The sequence below is a fragment of the Sphaeramia orbicularis genome, chromosome 22, assembly GCF_902148855.1.
Source record: "Sphaeramia orbicularis chromosome 22, fSphaOr1.1, whole genome shotgun sequence".
NCBI lineage: Eukaryota > Metazoa > Chordata > Actinopteri > Kurtiformes > Apogonidae > Sphaeramia > Sphaeramia orbicularis.
In genome coordinates, this window is record NC_043978.1 from 8,161,877 (window position 1) to 8,178,475 (window position 16,599).

The 16,599-nt window shown below is 43.5% G+C and overlaps 1 protein-coding gene across 3 annotated transcripts in view; it reads left to right on the forward strand.

Moving 5' to 3' along the window:
• The first annotated feature begins 570 nt into the window (after nucleotides 1-570).
• hectd1 (HECT domain containing 1) overlaps nucleotides 571-16,599 on the forward strand; it is a 40,804-nt gene continuing 24,775 nt past the window's right edge. For all 3 annotated transcript variants that reach the window (XM_030127250.1, XM_030127251.1, XM_030127252.1), the window contains exons 1-21: nucleotides 571-790; nucleotides 4,605-4,778; nucleotides 5,145-5,294; nucleotides 5,405-5,639; nucleotides 6,157-6,384; nucleotides 7,930-8,211; nucleotides 8,292-8,562; nucleotides 9,197-9,273; nucleotides 9,380-9,478; nucleotides 9,648-9,762; nucleotides 9,858-10,032; nucleotides 11,374-11,512; nucleotides 11,678-11,848; nucleotides 11,945-12,167; nucleotides 13,180-13,443; nucleotides 13,541-13,752; nucleotides 14,363-14,509; nucleotides 14,602-14,696; nucleotides 14,840-14,945; nucleotides 15,879-16,013; nucleotides 16,096-16,235. In XM_030127250.1, the coding sequence (XP_029983110.1) occupies nucleotides 5,155-5,294; nucleotides 5,405-5,639; nucleotides 6,157-6,384; nucleotides 7,930-8,211; nucleotides 8,292-8,562; nucleotides 9,197-9,273; nucleotides 9,380-9,478; nucleotides 9,648-9,762; nucleotides 9,858-10,032; nucleotides 11,374-11,512; nucleotides 11,678-11,848; nucleotides 11,945-12,167; nucleotides 13,180-13,443; nucleotides 13,541-13,752; nucleotides 14,363-14,509; nucleotides 14,602-14,696; nucleotides 14,840-14,945; nucleotides 15,879-16,013; nucleotides 16,096-16,235 (3,254 nt within the window). In that variant the 5' untranslated portion in view covers nucleotides 571-790; nucleotides 4,605-4,778; nucleotides 5,145-5,154. The remainder of the gene's footprint in view (nucleotides 791-4,604; nucleotides 4,779-5,144; nucleotides 5,295-5,404; nucleotides 5,640-6,156; nucleotides 6,385-7,929; nucleotides 8,212-8,291; nucleotides 8,563-9,196; nucleotides 9,274-9,379; nucleotides 9,479-9,647; nucleotides 9,763-9,857; nucleotides 10,033-11,373; nucleotides 11,513-11,677; nucleotides 11,849-11,944; nucleotides 12,168-13,179; nucleotides 13,444-13,540; nucleotides 13,753-14,362; nucleotides 14,510-14,601; nucleotides 14,697-14,839; nucleotides 14,946-15,878; nucleotides 16,014-16,095; nucleotides 16,236-16,599) is intronic.

The window sequence follows — 16,599 nt, forward strand, 5'->3', positions numbered from 1 at the left end:
TTCTAAGAAGTGCTCTGTTTTTGGGCTTTGATTTTACAGTATTTTTTTATACAATGAAAATCAAGGAATTCTAAAACTAAATTTCAGGTTGCTGTTTATTTTTACTCTTTGGACTTCCTAAGTGGAATTTCCTCTTTACTTCTGTTTCTATAATTATTGTTATTATTTTCTTCATTTGTTCTCATAGCTACCAGTGCTAACTCTGTCCTGTACATACGATGTTGTGCTGCTGCTGGAACCTTTGGAACCTTGTGCTCTAACCAAGGAATCAATAAAGTTACATCTAATGTAATGTAATCTAATGTAATGTAATCTAATCTAATCTAATCTAATCTAATCTAAAAATAATAATCATTTTGACTGCACGAAAAAATACTTGTTTTTGCCCTGATCATATGCAGCATAATATTAACTTCAGGCAGAGGTGATCTTATACCAAACCTAAATCAAACTGCTTTGTCTTTGTATTTATTTCAGTGTGATGTTTGGAGCATTTTTTATTTGAACCTAAACGTGTTTTGCGTTTTCCGAGCTTTGGGGCGGCCCTGAACGGCCCATGCGCAGTCGGCTCCGCTCTCCATTTCAGTGTGTTGTGTTCAGCGCCTCGCCGTCCACTCTGACCTTTTTAGCCCCGAACAGACGAGATGGGAACGCCTTGATTTAAACCCCGTCACTGGCGATAAGTAACACCATTCCCCCTTAAGTTGGACCTACAACATCGCCATCCATACATCCGTTTAAGTGTCTGTGCCGAAAAGAAGAAACGGCGAACGCTTCTTCATCCCCGCAGGTAAGCCGCAGCCCCAGCTGGAGCCGGTGCCGCTGGTGGTGTGTGTACCGCGGATGCGTCGCGGCCTCTCGGCTCTCCCGGAACTCGAGCCCCGCGGCTTGTGTTTAGGGTCGGAGGCCGCGACTCTTGTTAACCTAGCCGACATACAATTTCAACAGTTTTAACAGCAAAAGATAAAATAAGTAAGTGAGGTTTGTGTCTTAAGTTAAGGAAAGCATACAAACCGACGTTTAAAAGGCGGTTTTATCTTGTGAGTGTTACTTCGGTAGGTGTAGATGGGCTAGCGTGGTGCTAATGATGGCTAACCGGGTAACATTAGCCAGACTGCTGGAGTTCGTTGCTTCTGAATAACTCGGTTTCGATAACAAACAAAATACAACTTTATTTCATAATGTCTGGATCCTCGTTAGGGGTTTGTGGACATTTCTGGTTGATGTTACGTGTTGCAGGGTACTGACACCGCAGTCTTCCGTTAGCAGGTGAAGCTAATGGGCAGTAGCTGTGTGGAACTCGGCCTTGAACCGTTCGTACCCAGCTGGACAGCGAGCTGGACGGCTTAACTTTGCCAGCATCACGTCCCTGTTATATCCTCTTATAGTGGTGTGTGTCTGATGAAATAATCAGGCTCCTTATGCCGGGGAAGGTGATGAAACTCGGGGACACACGGGTAGCTTTGTCATGACTGAACATGTAATTATCCCCTAACAAGGAGTCTCTAACAACAATGTTTAAGTCTGAAGTCAGTCACACACAAAGGCATTTTGTTCTGCTGGAGCTGGACCGTATGGAAATAAAACCATAGAGTCTGGTGGAGTGTTTTTATGCTGGGTACTGGTTGATTAATGTGGGACTTTATCAGGCCTAAAAGTCCCTTCAGTATCTTCATCACACTGTCCTCAATAGTTGAAGACTTTTCATCTTTGTAGATTTTAGTCACTTTAGGGCTGAATGATATGCCCAAAAATCTTGGAATGACATTAATGCTCATATAAATCCATCCTGATGGTTATCATGTCATTTAATTTCTTTACAGAGTAAAGTCTGATGATGATGTGTTGAGAGTGAAAGCTGAAGGAACCAAAGTTATTTGTGGTTTGCAAAAGATATAAAGACAAAACTGACACGAAAGAAGAGGAAACGACGTGAAAGACATGGCAAGATCAAGAAGGTGTTAAAGATACAAACATTAAAAATTATGTAAAACATATTACGGTGGAAAAGATGCAACCAGACAAGAATGTTGACTTTCATAGGCTTTAATTTGTGCACTCCCTGTTCTTCAAAGTTTTTTTTTTTTTTTTTAAATACCTGAAATATGATTATTTTAGGTGACCCAAACAAAGTGGCCAGTGACCCACCTGTGGGTCATGACCCAGCCTTTGGAAAATGGATGATTTAACCTCTTAACCCTCAGAGATGTTAAACAGTGTTTGGTACCTCTGTCTCTTCTGTATTTACTGTGTTTTTCCAAGTCGTCATCAAGAGTCAAAACATCCTGTGATTCAGGAAAATGTATTTATCAGAGAATAAATGAATTTACTCAGATTGTTTCAAAAAAAAAGAAAGGCAAGGAAGGTGTTCTGGTTGATGTTGTGTGTTGGAAAAAGTACAATCGACAGATTTTTATTGCATGAGACAGTCCACATTTGGACAAAACGCAGTGGAAAGATGTCACAGTTTGAAAATGAAAGATTCTTTTTTTGGCTGAAGAATTACTTGTGTTTATTAGTTGGAGCTCTGTAAAACAAAGGGTTTAGTGTTTAGTTTTTATTGGATGTTCAGGACAACTTTCATCTCATTCTAGTGAAAAATGAGTCTTCCAGACGCAGACTATAATTGGCCTTTAGCTCCTTGAGAGACAAAATGTACACATTCACATAAGGATTAATTCCATAAGGAGATTTTCATTGTGTTACAATGTCTCAGAAAATATCATTGACATTTTACAGCTATTATCAGTTACAATAGCATGGAAACTTTATGAATTTTTATGTCTTAAAACTTTAACACTGGCTTGAGTCTAAGGATTGCATAGAACATTAAACATAACAAAAAAAACTATGTGCCTATTACACGTACTTTAAGAATATTACATGTAGACAGTTGTAAATGTACACGAAACGTCTGCTGTCAACAAAAACATACCTACTCATTTGTCACTGATATGGCCATAAACGCAAATCCAACTGCGTTTAAAGACAACAGGAATCCAGTAAAGTGCAAATGCAGAATGTGAGGTTAAAACACAGTCTAGAAATAATTAAAGAACAGAAAATCAAAAGGTCACGTTGAAGGACTGTTGGGTTGAATTTTTCCCAAAATCACAAGTTGTCAGAGCTCATTTTGTACAATTTTTTTTTTTTTTTTTTTTTTTTAAATCTTAATGGATTAGGCTGCTGCTCAGTAATTCCATCACAAGAGATGTAAACAATCAGAATAGTTGTGAGTTAACTTTAGATCTGATGCATCTGTAGATAATTCACTTATGTGGTCGATAAGTTCTTTATGGGTCAAATGGAGCTTAGTGTCACTGATCAGACACGTCACAGCTGAGTCCATTTTATGATGTTGAAATGTTCACATGGTTTGGTTGTGGATTCAACTTATAGACCTGATTCTGAACGGAGGGATAGTGTTCTCAAAGATGGCCGTTGGCTCCACCAGAACCGTACCCGGTCTGTCCAGGTTCTGAATGACGTTGACGTTCATTGAACTCACCTGTGTGTCTGGTTGGGTCGTGTCATTTCCTCGTCTCTCCTGGATGTTGACCTCGATCTGGACTTAGAAAGTGGACACAGGACACCACGAAGGGTTAAAGGGGGTGAAAGCCAAAACCTGTGACCGACTGAGTGACGACCAGGCCGACGAGGCGGGGTGGGGCTGAGGGCGAGGGGTGAGTGAGTCGGACGCTCTCTGGCAAGTTGTGATGATTAATCTGTTGATAAGAGGATCTGTCTGAGCAGCACTGACAGACAGACCGACAGTACAGACAGACAGTGTTCAAATTAGGTCCTAATCAACTTAGTCCATTCCTGACAAACTCCCAGGATGCAATGTTGCATATTGCTGCACAGTGGGAAATTCAAACTGTTTGCTGTTGTGTGAAGCCTGGTTTACCCCGACTCACTCATGTCAGTTAAACTGGGTTAACAAAACTTTAGAGGAACAGACTGCTGATGTCCGGTCTTTCCAGGTACAGTCGCCTGTTTTGTTTTTGTTTTTTTTAATCGTTCTAAAACTGGGTTCTCGCAGAGAAATACACGCTTCAGGGAACGTTGATGATTTCATCATATTCATTTAAGGCCAGACTTTTAGGAGACAAACAGTGCTAGGGTTTTAGAATATTATGTAGAGTTTCTTTAGGTCTTACTGGGTTAAAACTACATCTTCCTCTGGTGCCTCTGTGTGCATGATTGATTGAGTCTTAGATAAATCAATAACAGAAGATAAAGCAGCTGTTGTCTACAGTCAGGGTCCTCTGATGTCTGATTTAGATTTAGTTGAGGTGTTTGGGTTGACATTTTTCTGTGTCACAGGCAGAGTGTTCAGGACAAATGGATGCTGGCAGCTGCAGTCAACCTGTCACACCAGATTTCTGACATTTCTGTGTTGTATTGAGTGAAAGCATCTTAAAGGCCCCAGAGACCATATACATCCCCCTTCAGATGTTTTGGTTCCTACTCTTCATCTCTTGCCATTTGGTCTGTGATTCTTCTCTCCTCGACTTCTGAAATAACAGCGAGTAGCTGACCAGCCCAGTTGTCCTCTCTGATGTTGGTTGGTTAACTCTCCTCTCTCTTCTGTGTTGTCATAGCTGCAGCTGAAGACAACTACATGTCCCAGAATCCCCTGTGAGAGTTAGACAGTGCTTCCTCGTCCACGTTCTGTCTCTCCCTCTGTCCGGTTGGTTGGATGAGTCCCAAAAAGCGACAGGACTGTGAGCAGTGATTGGGCGCTGAGCCAGACCAGGCAGCCAACGGGGATCCAGGTGAGTGGTCACATGACCAGAGTCTGTGAGATGAGCCTCAGTAACTCATCATGGCCTCAGCAGATCTGCTTCCAAACCTAGGTTTCCTCAGGGGTCTCTCTGGTCCAGACTGTGATACAAATAAAAGAAGGGCAAAAAATCAGTTTGACTGTTTAATGAACAGTTAGAGGATTTAATTTGTGTCATATATACTTTTTTTTTTGCCTGTGTGTGATGTGAAACTAGTCTTTAGTCACCTTCCGTTTAGCCTGCTTAAACCTGCAGAACCCTGTTTTTAATCAGATGAATGACCTGCTACAGACTTTTCTTTATTTAGCTGTGTTGCTGGTTGTGTGAATGTCATGGCTGTGACCTTTGACCCTTTAGGCTAGCCATCATGGCGGACGTGGACCCAGACACCCTGCTGGAGTGGCTGCAGATGGGTCAGGGCGATGAGCGGGACATGCAGCTCATCGCTCTGGAGCAGCTCTGTATGCTGCTGCTCATGTCCGATAACGTCGACCGCTGCTTCGAGACGTGAGCTTCTTTCATTTTTATTTCTTAATGAGGAACTGTCCTACTGTGCATTAGTTTGGATGTAGCTTTAGTGCTGGGTTTTCAAATTACTGACTGTCCTCTCGGTCCAGGTGTCCTCCTCGGACTTTCCTCCCAGCCCTCTGTAAGATCTTTCTGGACGAAAGCGCCCCGGACAATGTGCTGGAGGTCACAGCCCGAGCCATCACCTACTACCTGGATGTGTCGGCTGAGTGCACCCGGAGGATTGTGGGAGTGGACGGGGCCATCAAAGCGCTGTGCAACCGGCTGGTGGTGGTGGAGCTCAACAACAGGACGAGCCGAGACCTGGCTGAGCAGTGTGTCAAGGTCAGTTCATCAGTTCCATCCACAGAAACGCGGTCAGTGGACAATCTGGGTCAGAGCTGGATCAGAACAGTAGTGAGATGAGCTTTTGTCTTCTGTGAAGTTGATATCAGGGCTCATCCTCCTGTTTGTCTGTTTTTAACCAGACTTCAGGCACCACATCCAGAACCATGTGCTGCTAAATGTTCTCAATATATTCTTTATTTGTTATTGTGCCTCATGTCTGAGCTCTGATCTGCTGATAAAAAATGAACCAACACTCTTCATCTATTTTTACATCGTCAGGTGCTGTTTGAGCCTGTGGTTTTTGAGTTTAGCTTTTTTTTTTTAACACTTTTTTCATGATTTTTTTTTTTTTTTCTGGTGTTACTTTAGCCACAAAGTCATAGATTGTCATTAATTTTAGTTAAAATATGCTGTTGAATTATGTTTTTATTTCAGTTGTTTATTGTGATTTAGCAGTTTGTTTGTTTTTTTAGCCTTGTGGTTCAGTTTTAACCCACTGGTGCTTATTTCCCAGGTGCTGGAGCTGATCTGTACCAGGGAGTCCGGTGCTGTGTTCGAGGCTGGCGGTCTGAACTGTGTGCTGAGTTTCATCAGAGACAGTGGCCACCTTGTCCACAAAGACACTCTACACTCAGCGATGGCCGTCGTCTCCCGCCTCTGCAGTAAGATGGAGCCTCAGGACTCATCTCTTGAGACCTGCGTCGAGTCCCTGTCCAGCCTACTCAAACACGAAGACCACCAGGTGACAGTGAACGCACCACGCAACCACAGCTGCTCAGTAATGTGGACGTTTGAGGGAACTTTGCAAACTTGTGACATGTTTGTCATCAGTATTTACATCAGTATTTTCTGTTTGATGCTTTTTGTGTCTTAACTAATCTGCATCCCATTTCCAGAAGTGAAGCTGAGAGATGCTTCTTGTTGAATCATCCATGTTTTCTGCTGTTTCATCAGGATTAGAATGTTTCTAGGACGGTCTGTGGGGAAAAATAGAAACAGTGCAAAATGTAGATTAAAGACACGGCATGAATCAGCAGAAACAGTCAGCTGACTGAAACATACTGGCCTAACAGAGGCCTCGTCCACACTAAGCTTTACTTTCCTATATCTATATTTTTTGACTTCATTTAAGAAAGAAAAAAACATCCATCTGACCTTTACTTTATAAAACTTCTCTCTAACTGTCTGGGCAAGGGTTGCACGATATTGGAAAAAACTGACATTGCGATTTTTTATTTTTTTATTTTATTTTTTCCCAACCCTGCGTTATGAAAAATACTCAGGAGTATATAACAGTTGTGTGGTGCCGACGTAAATGGTCAAACTAATTAGTTGCATTACCTGTTGTGGCAACACAGGTGCAAGGCACTATCTACACAGAACACGTGGTTCAATATCATCCTTCTTGTATCCTAAGTAATTCCAGATAACTGATGTTGCTTTTCTTTTTGACACCAAGTCTTCATTTACGGTGATTTTCTCTTTTTTGTTGCTCATTTTTCAATATTGTTACCAGTGTCTCACTCCAAACTGATTAAGAATGATTGTGATTGGTGGATCGCTGTGTGCGGTGTGTGTCACATACCCTTGAAATTAGATGAGAACACGTTAAATTCATTTGAATCCTACATTGCAGGACCTGCGATGTGACTATTGTGCACATGTACATCATGATGTCGATGCTCAAATGATACATTGTGCATCTCTAGTCTGGGCCAGATGGTGGTTAGGGATAGACATGCAGGAATGGACTTAAAAAATCTGAACTTTAGAGGCTGTTACAGCACACGTCCAGTGTTGCTGTGAAGTGATGTCCGTTCTGCACAACACGACTGGCTGATGCTTTTAGTCATTGTGTGAAAGGTCAGAAAAATAAACCTCACCTCCACACACTTCACCAAACAACATTGTTAAAGTTTAACACTTCACATCATCCCCTCAAATAAAATGTCCCAGGAGGCTAAACCCCATCAGTGTGGACCAGGCTGAGAAATAAAAACAGTATCTACAGCAGGGTTCTCCAACCCTGGTCCTCCAAAGCTTCTATCCTCCATGTTTTAGATGTATCCCTCTTCTAACACACCTGATTTCAAATGATAAGCCTATCATCAAGCTCTGCAGAAGCCTGATAACGACTTGTCAGGTGTGCTGGAAGAGGGAAACGTCTAAAACATGCAGAATAGTAGCACTCAAGGACCAGGGTTGGTGACCCCTGATCTACAGGGTTCAGAACCTTTAGGGGGTTTTTCTGCACCCTCTGTGTGACTGACCAGTCCCCATCCTCCAGGTTTCAGATGGTGCTCTGCGCTGCTTCGCTTCATTGGCTGACCGTTTCACCCGTCGTGGCGTCGACCCCGCCCCTTTAGCCAAACATGGCCTGACAGAGGAGCTGCTGTCCCGCATGGCGGCCGCTGGTGGCACAGCATCAGGCCCCGCCTCCTCCTGTAAACCAGGCCGGACCTCAACAGGTGCCGCCCCCTCAGCCCCTGATTCCAAACTGAGCAACCAGGTGTCGACCATCGTTAGCCTGCTGTCCACACTGTGCAGAGGGTCACCGCTGGTCACGCATGTAGGTCAACTCACTCAAAGCCGTCTGACATTGAAACTTAAATGAAGGGTCGGTGGTTAACCTCTCCTCCTCTGGTCCAGGACCTGCTGCGATCGGCACTACCCGACTCAATGGAGTCGGCCCTGGGCGGAGACGAGCGCTGCGTGTTGGACACCATGCGGCTAGTGGACCTCCTGCTCGTGCTCCTGTTCGAGGGCCGGAAAGCGCTGCCCAAATCCACAGCAGGGTCGACGAGCCGAATCCCCGGCCTGCGACGCCTGGACAGTTCAGGAGAGAGATCACACCGACAGCTCATTGACTGTATCCGCAGCAAAGACACAGACGCTCTGATCGACGCCATTGACACCGGAGGTACTGCATCGCCACCACATTAACACTTCTAGGCGAGAGCTAGCCAGGGCAGAAACAGATGTACTGTCTGCAAAGGAAGCAGATCATAGATGTCTTTGTCAGTGAAATGAGGGGCTCTGTCTACAACTAGACAGAAAGTGGACATAGACTATCACACAGGCTTAGAATGACTACAGATAACTAAAAATAAGACACTGGAACATGGACACTGAATAATTTAGACTAACAAACATGTTTGAGCACATGGAAAATAGTTAAAATTTTATTTCTATAATCTCTTTTAATTTCGTTATGCACATTTACAGTTGTTTTTCATCATACATATAACTATAATTCAAGTCAGTTGTTTAGTTTTTATTATTACACACTGTTTTAAGAATTTATTACATATAATAATGATAATTAATGGCCAGATATTGAAAGTTAAGTTATTCCTGAATAAAAGTGCAGAAGAATTGGCAAAAAAAAACATTTTCTGACACTTTTATTGCAAAAACAACATAAAGAAATCTAGGCCTGTTGCAATGTTAGTCCTTAAAGGATTAAATGCTACCAATACAAGTGTTTCAGTGTTCAGGTGTCTGTCTCTGTCCTGTCTTTGAATATTGATTAGTTCCTTCTTCTCCCTACACAGCCTTTGAGGTGAATTTCATGGACGATGTAGGACAAACGCTGCTCAACTGGGCTTCAGCTTTCGGCACACAGGAAATGGTAACGAAGAGCCACTTGCTCCATTCTTCATTTCACTTTTTAAGAACGACAGCTGTTTGGTTCACATTTCAGGCACGGATTATCAATCAGTGGTTTGTTGTTTCAGGTGGAGTTTCTGTGTGAGAGGGGGGCGGATGTAAACAGAGGTCAGAGGTCATCCTCACTGCACTATGCTGCTTGTTTCGGACGCCCACAAGTAGCAAAGGTAGAACATAGTTTGTATTCCAGACTCGATCACATGTTGAGTTCAGAGTCAGTGTTGAACCTTTGTCTTAAGACTCAATGAAAAAGATGGAACAAAACCAAATTAATATAAACAAATGAATGGTCTGATTGGCTGCTGACCCTCCTGTTCACGTGGTGACTGTGTACAGACTCTTTTGCGTCACGGAGCCAACCCGGACCTGAGGGACGAGGACGGGAAAACCCCTCTGGACAAAGCCAGAGAGAGGGGACACAGCGAGGTGGTGGCCATCCTGCAGTCACCTGGTCAGTGAACGCACCACAGTGTCACTGTGTGTGAGTGGGCGGGGCCAGTCTCTGTCACCTGTGAAGGAGTTCATACCTGTCTCTCTGCATTTCAGGAGACTGGATGTGTCCTGTGAACAAAGGAGACGATAAGAAGAAGAAAGATGTGAATAAAGAGGAGGAGGAGGGAACCGAGCCCAAAGGAGACCCAGAGATGGCTCCCATCTATCTGAAGAGACTTCTGCCTGTTTTTGCACAAACTTTTCAGCAAACCATGCTGCCTTCAATTAGGTAAGAAGAAGCTCATCACATCCCGCGCTTGTTCTCTTACGTACAGTCATGGAAAAAATTATTAGACCATCAAAAACAATGGTTATGCAATCAAGTGCTAACTCCTGTGTGTATCGTGACTAAAACAGACAGAAAAGAAAACATGGAATGCCTAAAAGCACTGTTTTTGTCAGTACAATGCCATAGATATTGATGGAAGAACTGAAGTGATTTTGGTTTTTATCAAGAAAACATGTTAAATGGATAGATATCAGCTCTGAAATTAAACTACTATGAGCTATTTTTGTTGTTATCATTATATTTGTCCAAACTAATGTACCTTTAGTTGGACCAGGGATTAAAATGAACAAGAAACTAAAGAAAACAAGGGTGGTCTAATAATTTTTTCCATGCCTGTATATATTTGTTCATGTAAGGTGTTAGAATCAGAAAAATATGACCTGTCTCTCCATGGATTTCTCTCCTGTTGATGATGTTGATTTGTATTTGTCAGAGTTAAAACGACATACATGAGTAATGTCACAGCTAGCAGAATATTATTAACCTTTATTTAACCAGGAAAAAAAACTCGCTATAATTAAAAATCTCTTTTGCATAGTGTCGTGGCTAAGACAGCAGCAGCAGAAGTTACAGAAAATCGAGATTTCATCCATACATCAACTAAAAATGTACATAAAACCCATAGTAAAACTCAGTTGTAAAACCAAACCTAAAACATACATATAAAACACCATCAATAACTGAAAAGGTACTAAAAATATAACAACAATGTTCCTTAAAAGCATCTCAAAGCAGAACTTGATTCAGTCAATTAGAAAACCATCGACATCCAGATTTATCCTTTTCCCATTCATTTAAAATGACTTTGAATGCATTTACACAGACCAGTTCCTTCAGTTTGATCTCTTTCGGTCGGTTGTTCCAGGCAGTGGAACCAGAACATTTAAAACCTTTCTTTCTCAATTCTGTTCTAACGTTTGGAACACGTAGCGATAACAGATCCTTGGACCAGAGATTGTTATTGTTAACGTCAGAATATGTCTTTATCGGCCTTTATTTACCAACTGCTAAAGGTAAATGAACCCAGTCATTGCCTGTGTAAATTCTCATTTGTCCAGGTCATTGTTCATCCTTAGTAGTTTGAAGTCTTGTGGATCAGAGATGACAAACGAAAGAACAAAACCAGTCCATTTGAAAACTACTATGAATGAAGCCAGTATTCGACGTCTGATACATACATGTGTTGAAGCAGTGACCCTGTAAACTCTACACAGATGAATGTTTCAGTCACTTCCTGTCTAAATGAGTGTGGATGTTTTTTGTGTTTTTGTGTGTGTTCAGGAAAGCCAGTTTGGCTCTGATCAGAAAGATGGTTCACTACAGTAGTGAAGTGCTGCTAAAGGAGGTGTGTGACAGTGAAACGGGACACAACCTGCCCACTGTTCTGGTGGAGATCACTGCTACTGTCCTGGACCAGGAGGTAACACTGCACATTGAACCCACAGGATGCATGCCTGAGGGCTAAGAAGAGCTTCAGCTGTGTCACATGTTCAATGTCACGATGAGGCATCAGATCATCCCTGTAATTAAACGGGTTCACGAGTCTGTGCAGATATTCCAACACATCTGTCTGTTTTCCCCTCAGGACGACGATGACGGCCACCTGCTGGCGCTGCAGATCATCAGAGACCTGGTGGATAAAGGTGGAGACGTTTTCCTCGATCAGTTGGCCAGACTGGGAGTCATCAACAAGGTGTCGACTCTGGCCGGTCCGGCATCTGATGATGAGAACGAGGACGAAGCGAAGCCTGAGAAGGTAAGACGTGATGAGACATGAAAAATAAAGACCCTGTACCTTTGAAAAATGACGCTGGCATCTGAAGAGCATTGTTAATACCATGTTCTCCTGCAGGAGGAGGAGGTTCAGGAGGACGCCCGTGAAATCCAGCAGGGGAAGCCGTACCACTGGAGGGACTGGTCAATCATCAGGGGGCGGGACTGCCTCTACATCTGGTCGGACGCTGCCGCCCTAGAACTCTCCAATGGATCCAACGGCTGGTTCAGGTTCATCCTGGACGGAAAACTAGCCACCATGTACTCCAGTGGGAGTCCAGAGGGGGGGTCGGACAGCTCTGGTACGGGCAGCACAAACCCCATCACACTTTCTCTCTCTCTCACTCTCACTCAAACTCACACACACACACACACATTCTGTCAGTTAACACACACACGTTTTGCCAGTTATTCCATTATGAATGATTGCCTTCAGAATTACAGTTTTATATCTGCCATCATTCAAATTACCATAACTTCTGAACCGTTTACGCCATTGACGACATTCTAATGTCATCTTTTAGCTAAGATTGGGTTCTTTCTATTGCTGTATAACACATTAGGGTAGAAGCCTGCGTTGGCTGAGGGGAAGGGGTGCAAGTGGGCGGAGCAGAGAGACATGAAAAAGTTTTATTACTTTTAGCAGCAGAGTGTTCTACTAATGTGTTTTGTTGTGTTTTTGTTACTGTTTTTATCTGTATTGCTCTGGTTTCTATACTTAATAGATAGTTAAATGTATGTATGTATATTTATATATAGATATGTAAATCTATATGCAGAAAGCTAGCCAGAGCATAAAGATATGCAGTGTCTATAAAAGAAGCAGATCATGGATGTTTTTGTCAGTGAAATGAGGGGCTCTGTCTACAACTTTACAGAAAGATAATGGAGACTATCACACAGGCTAAAAATGACTAGCAGTAACTAGAAATAAGAAGCTAGAACATGGACACAGAATGATCTAGACAAATTAAAATGTTTGAACACATGGAAAATAATTGAAAGTTTATTTCTGTAATCTCAATGTTTTATTATGAACATTTACAGTTGTTTTTCATAATAAATATGATAAAAATTCAAGTCTGGTTTTTAATATTTTTTACTATGACACACTGTTTTAAGCATTTATTACATATATTAATGATAAATACTGGCCAGATACGAAAGGTTAAGTTCTTCCTGAAAAAAAGTGAAAAAGATTTGGCAAAAAAGACATCTTCTGACACTTTTATGGCAAAAACAACGTAAATAAATCTAGGCCTGTTATAATGTTAGTCCTTATGGGGTTAACCGGCTGGGTCTGTGGTCCTGCAGAGTCTCGCAGTGAGTTCCTGGAGAAGCTGCAGCGAGCCCGGAGCCAGGTGAAACCAGTAACGGCCAGCCAGCCCATCCTGTCCAGTGTGGGACCTACGAAGCTGACGGTGGGGAACTGGTCCCTGACCTGCCTGAAGGAGGGGGAGATCGCCATCCACAACTCAGATGGACAGCAGGCCACCATCCTGAAGGAGGACCTACCCGGCTTCGTCTTCGAGTCCAACAGAGGAACCAAACACTCGTTCACTGCAGAGACGTCACTGGGTGAGTCGGAACAGAACTTCTGCAGTACCAGGACCTGGACCAGCCTCCTGGGTTCTGCATCAGGGTGTGTTAACTAAACGGTACGGTGTCTGTACAGGTTCAGAGTTTGTGACGGGCTGGACCGGGAAGAGAGGCAGGAAGCTGAAGTCGAAGCTGGAGAAGACGAAGCAGAAGGTGAAGAGCATGGCCCGGGAGCTGTACGACGACCACTTCAAAGCTGTAGAGAGCATGCCCAGAGGTGTGGTGGTCACTCTGAGGAACATCTCCACACAGCTGGAGTCAGCCTGGGAGCTGCACACCAACAGACAGGTACCAGTATACACACAGACAGGTACAAATACACAGCAGATACACTAACAAACAGGTACCAGTACATACACAGACAGGTACAAATACACAACAGATACACTAACAAACAGGTACCAGTATACACACAGACAGGTACAAATACACAACAGATACACCAACAGACAGGTACCAATAAACAACAGATACACTAACAAACAGGTACCAGTACACACACAGATACAGATACACCAACAGACAGGTACCAGTACACACACAGACGGGTACAAATACACAACAGATACACTAACAAACAGGTACCAGTACACACACAGATGGGTACGAATACACAACAGATACACCAACAGACAGGTACCAGGTCACAACAGATACACCAACAGACAGGTAACGGTACACACACACACAGGTACAAATACACAACAGATGCACTAACAGACTGATACCAGTACACAGACATACAGGTACAAATACACAGACGGACGGGTACGGGTACAAAGACAGATGAGTAGGAATACACAACAGATGTACCAGTACACTGACAGATGGGTACAGTCGTATTCACGAGTCTGTATTACCCATCAGTGTTTTAACGTGTCCGTGTGCGTGTCCTCAGTGCATCGAGGGGGAGAACACGTGGAGGGACCTGATGAAAACAGCTCTGGAGAACCTGATCGTGGTTTTAAAGGATGAAAACACCATCTCTCCATATGAGATGTGCAGCAGTGGCCTAGTCCAGGCGCTCTTCACTGTCCTCAATAATGTGAGTGAACTTTAACACCACACTGGGCTGACCTTTGACCTTCTGCGGAGTCTCTGAGATGATCTGACATCTGTTTGTGTGTCTGTGTGCAGAGTGTGGAACTGGACCTGAAACATGATTGTAAGCCTTTAATGGAGAGGATCAATGTCTTTAAGGCGGCTTTCAGTGAAAATGAAGACGATGAAAGGTAACAGCCTGCATTTCATTCACATTTTGGTCTGAAACCCGTTCAGATAATACATGTATGTTTTACAAATGATGCTAATTAATGACCACAAGTAGATGATGTGTCAGACTGGATATGACTGTTTCCTGTGTGTTTGTGTGCAGCCGACCAGCTGTTGCCTTAATCCGTAAACTGATAGCTGTTCTGGAGTCAATAGAACGTCTACCTCTGCACCTGTACGACACACCTGGGTCCTCATACAACCTGCAGGTGAGTCCCGCTGAGCCGTGGTCCATGTTCCAGTTGAGAGTCCCATCCCTCTGGTCCATGTTCCAGTTGAGTCCGATCCTGGTCCATGTTCCAGTTGAAACTCCCATCCCTCTGGTCCATGTTCCAGTTGACAGTCCCATCTCTGGGGTTCATGTTCCAGTTGAGTCCCATCCCTCTGGTCCATGTTCCAGTTGAAATTCCCATCCCTCTGGTCCATGTTCCAGTTGACAGTCCCATCCCTCTGGTCCATGTTCCAGTTGACAGTCCCATCTCTGGGGTTCATGTTCCAGTTGAGTCCCATCCCTCTGGTCCATGTTCCAGTTGAAATTCCCATCCCTCTAGTCCATGTTCCAGTTGACAGTCCTATCCCTCTGGTCCATGTTCCAGTTGACAGTCCCATCCCTCTGGTCCATGTTCCAGTTGACAGTCCCATCTCTGGGGTCCATGTTCCAGTTGAAACTCCCATCCCCCTGGTCCATGTTTCAGTTGACAGTCCCATCCCACTGGTTCATATTCCAGTTGACAGTCCCATCTCTGGTGTCCATGTTCCAGTTGACAGTCCCATCCCTCTGGTCCATGTTCCAGTTGAGTCCGATCCTGGTCCATGTTCCATTTGAGAGTCCCATCCCACTGGTCCATGTTTCAGTTGACAGTCCCATCCCACTGGTTCATATTCCAGTTGACAGTCCCATCTCTGGGGTCCATGTTCCAGTTGAGTCCGATCCTGGTCCATGTTCCAGTTGAGCGTCCCATCCCACTGGTTCATGTTCCAGTTGACAGTCCCATCTCTGGGGTCCATGTTCCAGTTGAGAGTCCCATCCCACTGGTTCATGTTCCAGTTGACAGTCCCATCTCTGGGGTCCATGTTCCAGTTGACAGTCCCATCCCTCTGGTCCAGGCTCTGACTATAACGTGTGTTCATGCGTTGTCTAGATCTTAACCAGGAGGTTGCGGTTTCGTCTGGAGCGAGCACCAGGTGAGACGGCTCTGATCGATCGGACTGGTCGCATGTTGAAGATGGAACCGCTGGCCACTGTGGAGTCTCTGGAGCAGTATCTGCTGAAGATGGTGAGGAGGAAACGCTGAGTACAGAGTACAATAGAGTCTAATGAACTACAGTCTTTTTGACCTTTGCCTCCTCATCCTCCAGGTGGCCAAGCAGTGGTACGACTTCGAGCGCTCATCCTTTGTCTTTGTGAGGAAGCTGAGGGAAGGACAGACATTCACATTCAGACACCAACATGACTTTGATGAGAATGGAATCATCTACTGGGTCGGAACCAACGCCAAGTAAGAAAGTGCACAGTTTAACTGAGGAGCAGCAGTTTGGAAAGAAAAATGAAATGCCAGTAACCTCAAACAAAAAAACAGAAGTTGCTTTTTTTTTTTCTCAATCTCTTATGCCATATTTTGCTAAAATCCCTGTGAAGGTTCTCGTAATCCTGCGTTTTTTTGTTTTTAATTTTTCATCAGTTCATCATCAGCAGGTTTGTATGTGGAGTTGCATAAGTTTTTTTGAAAATGTTTAGATTAAATATAATTTGTGTTTTAAATCCCCTTTTTGGAGGTTAAGTAAAAATATTGTGTAATTTAAAAACTCAACTAAGCATTATGCCATTTTAAAAACATTTATTTCAAGTAATTTTCAGGAGAG